The 12,558-nt window shown below is 42.9% G+C and overlaps 1 protein-coding gene across 5 annotated transcripts in view; it reads left to right on the forward strand.

The window, feature by feature from the left end:
* The window catches only part of LOC140421194 (neuronal migration protein doublecortin-like), a 263,203-nt gene that overhangs the window by 31,435 nt on the left and 219,210 nt on the right, over nucleotides 1–12,558 (forward strand). For 2 of the 5 annotated variants that reach the window (XM_072505701.1, XM_072505706.1), the window contains exons 1-2: nucleotides 6,278–6,480; nucleotides 11,048–11,458. In XM_072505701.1, the coding sequence (XP_072361802.1) occupies nucleotides 11,086–11,458 (373 nt within the window). In that variant the 5' untranslated portion in view covers nucleotides 6,278–6,480; nucleotides 11,048–11,085. Of the gene's footprint in view, nucleotides 1–6,275; nucleotides 6,481–11,047; nucleotides 11,459–12,558 lie in introns of those variants that run through there. The other 3 variants (XM_072505704.1, XM_072505705.1, XM_072505703.1) reach the window with 3 other exon arrangements.

A 12,558-nucleotide genomic window follows, 5' to 3' on the forward strand; every position in this document is an offset into this window, starting at 1 on the left:
CCAGGATGTTGCCTGGAATGGAGAGTAGGTCTTACGAGGAAAAGTTGAGGGTGCTAGGCCTTTTCTCATTAGAACGGAGAAGGATGAGGGGCGACTTGATAGAGGTTTATAAGATGATCAGGGGAATAGATAGAGTAGACAGTCAGAGACTTTTTCCCCGGGTGGAACAAACCATTGCAAGGGGACATAAATTTAAGGTGAATGGTGGAAGATATAGGGGGGATGTCAGAGGTAGGTTCTTAACCCAGAGAGTAGTGGGGGCATGGAATGCACTGCCTGTGGAAGTAGTTGAGTAGGAAACATTAGGGACCTTCAAGCAGCTATTGGATAGGTACATGGATTACGGTAAAATGATATAGTGTAGATTTATTTGTTCTTAAGGGCAGCACGGTAGCATTGTGGATAGCACAATTGCTTCACAGCTCCAGGGTCCCAGGTTCGATTCCGGCTTGGGTCAGTGTCTGTGCGGAGTCTGCACATCCTCCCCGTGTGTGCGTGGGTTTCCTCCGGGTGCTCTGGTTTCCTCCCACAGTCCAAAGATGTGCAGGTTAGGTGGATTGGCCATGATAAATTGCCCTTAGTGTCCAAAATTGCCCTTAGTGTTGGGTGGAAGTGTTGACCTTGGGTAGGGTGCTCTTTCCAAGAGCCGGTGCAGACTCAATGGGCCGAATGGCCTCCTTCTGCACTGTAAATTCAATGATAATCTATGATTAATCTAGGACAAAGGTTCGGCACAACATCGTGGGCCGAAGGGCCTGTTCTGTGCTGTATTTTTCTATGTTCTACTACTCTTTGCCAATAAACAGTTCTAAACTGGCGGTGCAACAATGCAAGAATAAAATAAAAGCAAGTTTATAAAGGAAAGTTTAAAAGAGATTTTTCTTGTGGTCACGAAATGCTCTAGTGCTTTACCTTGAAACTAACATCTGTCTAGTAATTATCCCCTTTTTTATTAGAGTTTATCATGAGAAATGCATTAGGTTAGATGTCTGGTTTCTAAATCTAGACACAGGAAAGATCTCTCATTTTTCCTTAATTATAGTAACAGAAATGACAAAGTTACATTGCATTATGTCTATCTCACTCTAGTAATAGGGGCTGGTTTAGCACAGTGGGCTAAATAGCTGGCTTGTAATACTGAATAAGGCCAGAAGCGCGGGTTCAATTCCCATACCGGCCTCCCCGAACAGGCGCCAGAATGTGGCGACTAGGGGCTTTTCACAGTAACTTATTTGAAGCCTACTTGTGACAATAAGTTATTATTATTCGATGATCTGGAGTGATAATTTTATTTACTTAATCATGGGATGTGGGCATCACTGACTCGACCAGTGTTCATTATCCATCCCTAATTGCCCTTGAGGAGGTGATGGTGAGCTGCCTTCTTAAACTACTCCAGTCCATGTGATGTAGGTATACCTTCAGTGCTGTCAGGCAGGGAGTTCCAGGATTTTAACCCACCAAAAGTGTAGGAATGGTGATGTATTTCCAAGTCAGAATGGTGTGTGGCTTGGAGGGAAACTTCCAGTTGGTGGTGTTCCCATGTGCTTGCTGCCCTTGTCCTTCTAGATGGTAGTGGTCGGAGGTTTGGAAAGCTTGGTGAGTTCCTGCAGTGCAGCTTGCAGATGGTACGCACTGTTGCTACTGTGCATTGGTGGTGAAGGGAGTGAATCAGTAAGATGGCTTCCCAAGTGCGTCAGAACTACCACAAGGACTGTGAGGATGCTGTCAACAAGCAGATCAACCTGGAGCTCTATTCCTCCTATGTTTACCTCTCCATGACCTCTTACTTTGACCGGGATGACGTTGCCCTGCGTCACTTTGCTGAGTTTTTCAAGTAGGCTGCTTTGTCCTGAATGTGTTGGGCTTCTTCAGTGTTGTTGGAACTGCACTCATCCTGGCAAGTGGAGGGTAGTACATAATTTGTACCTTATAGATGGTAGAATGGCTTTGAGGATTCATGAGGTGACTTACTCATTGCAGGATTCCTGACCTCTGACCTGCTCTTGTAGCCATGGCATTTATATGACTAGCCCAGTTCAATTTCTAGTCAATGGTAACCCAACCCCAGGTTGTTGAATGTGGGGTTATCAGCAATGGTAATGCCATTGAATGTCAAGGGGCAATGGTTAAATTCTCTCGTTGGAGATGGTCACTGCCTGAGTTAGCTAATGCAAAACAAGTCAAAGGACTAATAGTTTTAATATAAATAGCAATCATATAATGTCAAAAGCATATTTTTTACTGATCTTTTTGTTTTTCACAGGAGAAGGTATGTTATTTGTTACTGGATTGCTTACATGGTTCATGAATTTTAAAACACTATTGGATAAAGACCTAATTCAGTATAGAATTGAGTTGTAGTAGTTGACTATACAGGTAGTTGATCAGTCCACATTAAACACCTGTAAATACGAAAGTTTGTGTTCGGCATTTGGACAAGATTGAAGAATAGACATTTGGTGGTCGGGGCTGGTTTAGCACAGTGGGCTAAATAGCTGGCTTGTAATGCAGAACAAGGCCAGCAGCGTGGGTTCAATTCCCGTACCGGCCTCCCCGAACAGGCGCCGGAATGTGCCGACTCGGGGCTTTTCACAGTAACTTCATTGAAGCCTACATGTGACAAGCTATTATTTTATCCAGCATTTAGTTGGGGTTCAAGCAGTATTTATGCAGAATGTTCTCTTAGGACATTAAATAGAGTCCATAATAGGGAAGGTGTATGGAAGAAGTACACTTTTGACCATGTAAAGATGTCATCCTGCAAAACACCATCCCTTCTGTTATTTCCCTCAGGTTCTCCTGGGGGAATCTGGCCTCATTCTAATTGAGCTTAGATCCCCCAATGGCTCAAATTAAAAATCCTCATCCTCATACTTAAATCCTGTTCTCGCTCCAATAACTCTTTCCACCCTCCAATCGCCCTCCTCAACTCTTCTGTGTTAATCTGGTCTCTTGTGTATTGTCCCATTATTGACAGCATGCCTTCACCTCAATAGAGCCACACCCAATAAAACCCTCTATTGTTCCAAATCTCTCTCCTCGTTTTAGACCATCCTAAAAACTTATTCACCTCTCCTAATATCTCCCTCTTTGATTCAGTGCCTATTTTCTGTGTTTATTTGCATTTCCTTACATTCAGTATGATGTGTGATTTCCTCTTGAAAACCTCATTTCCTGTTCTCACGCTTTGTGTTAATTTTCCAACTATAAATTCCTACGTTTTCATTTATTGTGGAAAGACTATTCATACCCTCCCGCCAGTTATGATGCTGCTATCTTACAGCTGCTCAACGTGCACTTGAGGGAAACTGCCAGGCGCCAACCAAATCTTCTTTTCCTTCTCAAATTGCCCAGGTTTTGCGCGACTTATCTGTACAAAAATACAAACAGAATGTATGACTTTTAAAAGTCGGACGAATTACATCTATCCACTGTGGTCCAATAATTATCCTCTTACCCTGTTTTGTCTGAATACAATGCTTTGGTTTTCATTCCTTGTGTAAGACCATGGGGGACTGACTACTGCTCGTGTATAAGGCTGAAATCTCAATTGGCCGTATTGAGAAATGAAAACAAACCTTCCATTTATATAATCACCTCATGATTTCCCAAAGCACTTCGAAGCCAATAAAGTATTTGTGCAAAGTACCCCTGTTGTAAAGTAAGAAGCACAGCAGACAATTTGCACACAAGCTCACACAAACAGCAGTGTGATTCTGATCCATATGTTGAAGGATAGATATTGATCAAGGAGAATTCCCTTGCTCGTCTTCAAAAATAGTGGCATTAGCATCCACTTCAGAGGGTAGGCAGGGCCTCATTCCAACATCACATTTGAAAGAGGGAACTGAAATGTTAATTTACGTTTCTCCAATCTCAGGAACACACTAACTCAGAGGCAACAGTGCTACCACTGTAGTTGACAATCTAACATCCCCTACTTTATTGGAGCTGTTGATTCATTTATCGTAAGTGGAGCAGTGAGCCATTTAAACTAGTGGACATTAAAATTGATACAAATACATTAAATGTTTACTGCCACATGAGGGAAGTTTACAACCTACTGTTTATATCGCTCATGTGATGTAGTTAGATGTTCCGAGTCATGATAATCCGAGTCATGATAATCTGCATGAGATGTCTCTGTCTCCCATACGTCACATAATTGAGGAATGCTTGACTCTGGTTCTAGTGAAGCCCTTCTACCTAATACGCGAAGGTTTCATAAAACCATTTCCAGATGATCCAACACAATTTCTACAAGACCCCAGCAGCCTAACTCATCAATTCCACTCAATGTACTCTATCTCGAATTCTTTACTGTGGCCTCCCAGAGTGGTTCAAACCCTATTTCCTCGTAGGAGAGTTGAAATTCCTATTGCATTTTTGATCTGAACTCTCTACCGTTTAAGAGGCTCGCACTGGGACAACATAGCTGCACGCTTACAGCTATTTTGAGGCCGATAAAGAACAACGCTGGGTTGCGCCAGGCAAGGATTTGGAGTTTGAAATCAGCGCCCGTCTTTCGGTGTCTTCACGGGGCTGTCCCGGAGCTCGCCGACTGAGGCTTTGTCACAGTCCAAATGAAAGGTGATCCTGCAGTGTCTGAACAGGTTGCCCCAGCTCAGGGCAGAAGCATCTTCACCCATCAGAGGTTCTCTCGATAAGAGGACTCAGCGTTTTAGTTCCTGCTGGCATTCTGAAATGATGAGATTTACTAACATTAAAGCAGTCATTTTAAACCCACTCTTCTGATGGTCTTGGCTGACTGTTATTTTTCCCTTTGGTAAGGGAAGGTTAGATCAGTAGTCGTTTCAGGTTTAGAGGAATCGTTGTTACAGATGATTCTGTGACTTGCAACCTGGTTTGCATAATTATGGAAATGATGAATTAGCTTCAAATACTGACATGAAGAAAGAGGAGCGAACTGAACAAATGGTTTAAATGAAAATGCATACCAGGCTGGAAGAAACGATTAAGCACCACACTGATAGAGAGGCTTGTCTTATAAAAACGTCAGGTTTTTTTTAATAGACTGGTTAATGTTGGGCCATCTATCTTATTGTTCGGAAATGCATGTCACAGTGACATTCATAACTTCATTCAGGAACAGATTTGTGTGTATAATGTATATGTGTGCGTGTACACCAAGCGCCCGGAGAATGAGTACATGCCCCCTTTTGGGCCTCGGCGGTTGAAAGTAAAAGCAGAAAAATCTCCCCTCCCTTTTTGCGGCAGTCAGATTTTTTTGTGAGATATTAAACAGGCGAGGAAGGAGCCCCTTTCCCTGAGCAAGTCAGACATTGATAATGCTTCCTTTTTTTGGGTAAAAATTCCAAGGTGCGGGTTCTCGACACGTGGTGGGGAGATGGTTCAGACAGTGGCCACACCGGCATTATTACAATGAGTGTTTAATCGTAGACTCCTCTGAACCTTTGGTCCCCAGTCTCCCTTTCCTGCTGACTACAGGACTCCTCCAGGGTCCCAAAGCCCATCGGAGGCACACTGCGAATTACAGCTGAAGGCAAGGGCAGAGAATGGCAATGTGGGTGGAGGTGGGGGGGGGGGGGGGGGGGGAGTGAATGAAGTGGGCGACACATGCTCTGTTTTTGTCCCTATCGCAAATTTACCTCGAACTGAACAAATCATGAACACACATGTACAGTAAAGGAGCGCTCTGCAATTGGAGAGCATTGAGTCCTCATCGAACCAACTGACCAGGCACAAACTCCCCACCATCACAACCCTGCTATCATGGTATCAGCATGGAATGCCACTGGGCAAATACTTTGTGGTGGCAAACGGCCTCACGTGTCATTGGCAAAGGGCGAATAGCCATTTCAAGAAATGCTGTCTTGATACAGCCGGGAGTCATTGATATTAAGCACGGAAAAGGCTGGGTGGGGAAGGAGGTTGGTGGAACCAGGACCTGTGAGTGATCTCAATAAGGAGAACCCTTTACCTTCCAATAAAAGTGATAGAAATCATTGCCCACATCTCATTGCGGATGCACCTTGCAAAGAATTTCATGAAGTGTACTCAGGCTCTAAAATATCAGCAACAGCAATCCCCTTCGTGCCGAATTCCCCATCCGGATTTATCGTCAAACGACAGAAATGCCAGTATTCTGGAAAGCATCATTCACCAGCCTTGTTTAATGAACTTGCATGATACATCATCACCATTGGCTGAATCACGTCCATTTGGTGACACCGCACCCACGCTTTGCTTTTTGACAATATATATAATTTTTTAAAAAAGGTTTTCCCTTTCATTCCACCGAGCCGCGCCTGGCGGACGGGGCCGGAAAATCTCTGGCGACACTGATGGGGAGAGTGGCAGTCTCGCACTAGGACCCGAGGAATCCACCATTTCCACAGTGGTGGGTCTGGCTAGCCCGAGCGCAGACAACAAAAGCAGCCTCGGATTGTCTCTTTCTCTCTGCATCCACACCCTGTCCACACTGCACACAATTTGGTGAGTTGCTCCTTTGCTTAAGTTTAAAGAAAAGCCGGAGAGATTTTAAAAAGAAAAAGCAAACGCAGCCTGTGCCTCTTGCCTCTGTGTAGATATCCGGGCACGATTGTTTGCAGCACTTTTATCGAGCTCGCCGTTGAGGTTCTGCAGTAAGATATTGACACGATGTGAATTGAGAAATGATTTATTCCAGTGTCTCTCTCTCTACAACTGATATATGGAGACGGCGAGATTTCTCAAATTCAGTCCGTGTTCACTCCCAGATGCCTGGTATTCTCTACACCTTCTTCTGAATAGTCAGTCCTTAGCATTTTACAGGATTAGCGGGATAAGAGTTAACATTTCCCATTCAATCAACTGTGAATACATATTGCACCAGTAGACAATGGTGTCCTCCCTTCAATACACTTATAGAGTACTGTTATTTCCCATTGAATGTGAGTTTGTACCTAAACGTACGGATCTTTCACAGCCAGCGTTACATTTATTTCTATAACCGCGCGCGATGTTTAATAAATCGCAGTATTGAATTCCCTTTGTTAAGATGCATTTGTCAGTAACTGTTCAGGGGGCTTTTTTGTAACTGATTCATTTATGGCTCCTTTGTTAACAGGCGTTTAATATCAGCCTTCCGTGCGGTGTGTTTAGTTACCCTTTCTTTACAGAGCCGTTTATGAATAATACATTTTCTTGGTAAACCGTTATATCTGATACACGATACAGAGCAAGAAAAGCCCCTCCCCAAAAATCATTACCTTAAGGTGCGGGGTCAGGGTAAATTGCTGTTTGTGTGTCTGTTTTTTAGTTGTGACGGAGAATCGTACAAAAGGATGATGGGTTTTCGTGATTTATTTTTAAAATGATCACATTTTGCATTTTTTTCCCCTTTAATGGAGGCTGTCACTTTTGGTCTGTTTTGTTCCATTCCCTCCAGGCAGTGTCACCCGCATCAGCCTCCGGGTTTGGTTTAGCACAGGTCTGCATTTCTACACTGCCTCACCAATCACCCCCCACCCCACCACCATTTTCAACCTGGAAACTGCAGCACCAATCTGACATTTCACTCCTCACAGCAGCTTCGCCTCAGGGCCGTTCTGAACGGCCTGTTATCACCAAATTATGTGTGCGTGCCTTTAATTATCTTGGCGATGCATAGGACTCTTCAAAACCCACCTCCCTTCTGAACCCGGCCAGGTGTCACAGGGAAAAGATTGTCCGTCCATGAACATGTATGTGTTGGTCATGGAGTCATGCCGCAGCACGGAATGAAACCCTGTCTATGGGAATGGAAAGTTCACATTAAAATCATGTGGCACAGTGGTTAGCACAACACCAGGGACCCGGATCCTTGAAGACGTGCAGGTTATACCAGCGAACCATGTCCACATGTTCTGGGACCAGCAAACCATGTCCACATGTTCTGGGCGTGTCCAAAACTTCAGGGATATTGGCAGGGGTTTGCGGACCTCATGTCCAGAATATTGAAAACAAGGGTGGCAATGAGTCCAGAGGTGGCGATATTTGGGGTGCCGGAAGGTCCAGGAGTCCAGGAGGAGAAAGAGGCAGATGTTCTGGCCTTTGTCTCCCTGGTAGCCCGGAGACGGATATTATTAGCTTGGAGGGACTCAAAGCTCCCAAAGGTGAAGGCCTAGTTAACCGACATGGCGTGAGCTTTCTCGGCCGGGAGAAGATTAAGTTCGCCTGAGAGGGTCAGTGTTAGGGTTCGCCCGGAGGTGGCTACCATTCATCGATTTCTTTGCGGAGAATTAATCGTCTGTAGGGGGCCTAGGGTAGTGTAGAATAGGGGGTTAAATAGGCGGGTCTTGGAGGGACGGGTGTCGGTGTTTGCACTATGTTTATTGTTCTTTGTACACTGTTTTTATACTGTTTTTTGTAATGCCAAAAATACCTCATTAAAATTGTTTGTTAAATAAAAAGATGTGCAGGTTATGGGCTTAGGGGGAGTGGGCCTTGGTAGGGTGCCCTTTTGGATGGGCCAAATGGTCTCCTTCTGCACTACAAGGATTCAATGTAGTTGTTCTGACCATATTTGAAGTGGTCTAGTTGTGTTTTTCTGAATCATTCACTGTGGCTATTGAATAGAAATAATTGATGTGCATTGCTTGATGGATCATGGAACAACTTGAGTTTTAATCTATTGGAAGCTCAGTTAAGAATGGATGTGAACCACACAAATCAAGCAGGTCCCCCGTTCACTCTCTGAACTGTGCTTTTTAATTATCTGGACACAGCACCAATTAACATCAATGCTCCCAACATTAGCACCTGGTTAACATCAACCAGGGCCCCCACTCTAATGTCAGTGGGGTGTGGAGGAACAGTTTTTTTTATGCTATTCCATCAATTTATTAGTTTTCCCATTTTCTAGACACAGATGAAGGTTGACCACTTAGATGAGGTACCAGTGCAACCCGTGTATCAATTCGTACTTTTAGGACAGGAAAATAAAATCGAGGAGAATTTCAAATGGTATCTACATATATGAAATGAAATGAAAATCGCTTATTGTCACAAGTAGGCTTCCAATGAAGTTACTGTGAAAAGCCCCTAGTCGCCACATTCCGGCACCTGTTCGGGGAGGCTGTTACGGGAATTGAACCGTGCTGCTGGCCTGCCTTGGTCTGCTCTCAAAGCCAGCGATTTAGCCCTGTGCTAAACAGCCCCTATAAATGAAAATCCCTTATTGTCACGAGTAGGCTTCAATGAAGTTACTGTGAAAAGTCCCTAGTCGCCACATTCCAGCGCCTGTTCGGGGAGGCTGGGACGGGAATTGAACCATGCTGCTGGCCTGCCTTGGTCTGCTTTAAAAGCCAGCGATTCAGCCCAGTGAGCTAAACCAGCCCCTGTAATTCAGTACCAATATCCAATCCCAGTCAATGTTCAGTGTACTCACTATTCTACATACGGTTCTGCTAAATGGAAGTTGGTTGAAGGAACATTAGTGCATTTGGGGAGTGGATTAGTCTAGAAGAGGCCATGGCTACTTTCATCACAATGATATTGCACTAAAGCGATTATACTGTATCCTGTGGCGATCAAGTTATTAGACTAACTCATCAGTTCTTTGTTTCCTACATTTATTTTTGACGCATTAGCTTGGCTCAGTATTAGCTGTCCTGTCTTCAATTGACTTCAAGAGCTGAGCGGGTAAACTAGGATGACACCTCCTTCCAGCGCTGAGGGGATTCAATGTTCTTGGAGATACTGCCATTTGGATGAGATGCCGCTATTGTTCTGCCCATCTGTACAGGTGGATGTAAAATATGGGAGTTCTCCCGGTTCATCTCTGAATCATTGTTCGCCAAAGGCCGATTAATGGCCATTCATATCAGCTGATGTTTGTGGGACTGTCCTGTTTGCCTACATAACAATAATCAATGGACATCAAAAGTAATTAGTTGAGTGGAAAATGTGTTGAAATGTACATTATGCCCTTGGGACTATATAATAAATGAAAGTCCATTTGTTTTGAAAGTGGATTGCAGCAATGTTCCAATTTCATGAAATTGCATTCACACGAGGGAAATTAACCCCATGAGGAAAAAAAGCTCTTAAAGGAGAGTGAAGAATGGAAGTAAACACTGGGCACTGTGAATGTGCATTCTGAGTTAAATTCTAATTTATTTCTACCTGTTCGGTTTACTAATGATATATGTATTTAAATAATCCCATCATCTGATTTCTGTCTCGCTATTTCAATAGTATGGTTGTATTGTTTTGGGTGTCTTACTGTGGGTAACGTCGATGTGAATATGATTAATGTGTTTGTGGTCTGTTTACTGATTAATTATGGATTGTTGAAATTTCCTTTGCATCCAAAAAAGGAGCCACGGCACGCAGAAGATCCAATCCCATCACAAAGTCAATTTTCTGATTGTATCTATATGTTAAAAACATTTTTCAACAGAAATTTCCTATTTAATCTCGGATCAGCCATTAATGTTTGAATCAATGAATGACCTCATCACTAAATTTTCTTGTACAGGCTAAAACAAAAGAAGACTTTTTAAAAATTAGAGCATTTCATAAAATTAAAGGCTTTTAATATCATTCAATATAGGCTCTTATAGAAGATTAGCCGGAAGAGAAGTTCACAAAGGCTTTTCTTTGCAAACTTTAATTTTGTTCCCTTAGTACAGAACTAACGAGTGGAATGCTTTCTCAGATCAGGAATTGGGTGCTGGGCATAGCACAGTTTGATGCAATGCAGAAAAAAGCTCCCTCTACTGTCTGCCAACAATGTGGTTCATTAGAAATCTATTGCTCCAGTGTAATATTTCTATTTCTAACACTAGTCTCCTATAGTCTTTGAGCCAAACCTTTTTGCATGGAAGAAATGTATATAGTGTGGGGATAAAGATGGTGCCAGTGATCCTCCCCAACTTTAATGCATATTCCCATCAAATGAAAAGTGACTACTTCATTAAGAATTATGAACCAGTTATTGGAGAAGTGTTCTGTGCGTTGGGCTTTTTAGAGGCAAATAATTCTCTGGATTTTCACAAACACTTGCTGTGCATAAACCTGAGTCTTATGTCTGTTGCAGGTTCGTCTGATCTTCCATTCTGACCAATTAACCGAAGTATGTTCCAAGATAAAGAGCTGGATTTCGGCCATTTTGACGAAAGGGACAAGACACGTTACTCAAAGGGTTCAAGGATGAATGGTTTACCCAGCCCCACGCACAGTGCTCATTGCAGTTTCTACCGCACCCGAACCTTGCAGGCTCTTACCACTGAGAAGAAAGCCAAGAAGGTTCGCTTCTATCGCAATGGGGATCGGTACTTCAAGGGCATTGTGTATGCAATATCTGCCGATCGCTTCCGTTCCTTTGATGCTCTGCTGGCAGACCTGACCCGAACCCTGTCTGATAATGTGAACCTGCCGCAGGGAGTTCGCATTATCTTTTCCATTGATGGGATTGGGAAGATTACCAGTCTTGATGAACTGGAAGAAGGTTAGTACCTGGTCACCTGAATGTAAGAGCAGAGCTCATCTCCCTTTGTTTTGTTCAATGTTATCCTCTTTAGCCATTTAAGGTGAATTTTTCTGGATATCCGACGATTGCTTATGCAGAAGCATTTTATGCCGATGTAACAATAAACCGATGAGAGGTGCATTGAGATCAATCAGGTCATATGATCTAATTTTGTTTGAATTTGCATATTTTAAGCACATAGTCTAACTGTCCGACCTTTTTGAATTTAAGAGTGGATCTTCGTAGCTTGGTTGAGTTGTAACACTAACACTTCTTTGTGATGTCTGGAATGGTGACTATTCTTGTCAATCTTAATGTTAAAACTATTTCTATTCCTATGCTTTCTTTGCACCAGTCCTGAAATTCCTAATAAAATAGCAAAAATGCCATTCAGTTGCAGATTTCTGTTTGCTACAATTTCCACTTTTGTATTGATTATTGATATTGATACATGAGTATCTATGTATGATGGATTTTGATTAGTAAGTTCAATTTTTTGCACAGGGATTATGTATTATTATTATTTTCATTATGTGTCTACTCATGTTATTCATTAGCAAGGTAATTCTATACCATTTTAATAATTTCAGTCCTGGTAGCTGTATTAACAATTTCACAGAAATTGTAAACAGCAAGTTCCAAGGTCACAGCAATAATCAAGTCTCCTTCGCAAATTTATCACATTTGTCATTGAATAAAGTAGGAGGAAAAATTGTTCGACTGGTTGAACTATGTAATTTATTCCTAAAATGTTGGGCTCAGGAAAGATTTTTAAATTTACTTTACTCCCCATGTAGCATAGGGGTGGAATTGTGCAATTTATTTCAAATTACTGTGGCAAGGTTACGCAGTGGTTAGCACTGCTGCTTCACGGCGTTGAGGAACTGGGTATCGATCCCGGCCCCGGGTCGCTGCCCGTGTGGAGTTTGCACATCCTCCCTGTGTCTGCGTGGGTCTCACCCCCACACCCCAAAGGTGTGCAGGTAGGTGGACTGGCCACGCTAAATTGGCCCTTAATTGGAATTTTTAAAAAAAAATCAAATTGCTATCTTTAGGCGTTCCAAAGAGCAATCCTTGAC

Source organism: Scyliorhinus torazame, chromosome 5 (assembly GCF_047496885.1).
Source record: "Scyliorhinus torazame isolate Kashiwa2021f chromosome 5, sScyTor2.1, whole genome shotgun sequence".
NCBI lineage: Eukaryota > Metazoa > Chordata > Chondrichthyes > Carcharhiniformes > Scyliorhinidae > Scyliorhinus > Scyliorhinus torazame.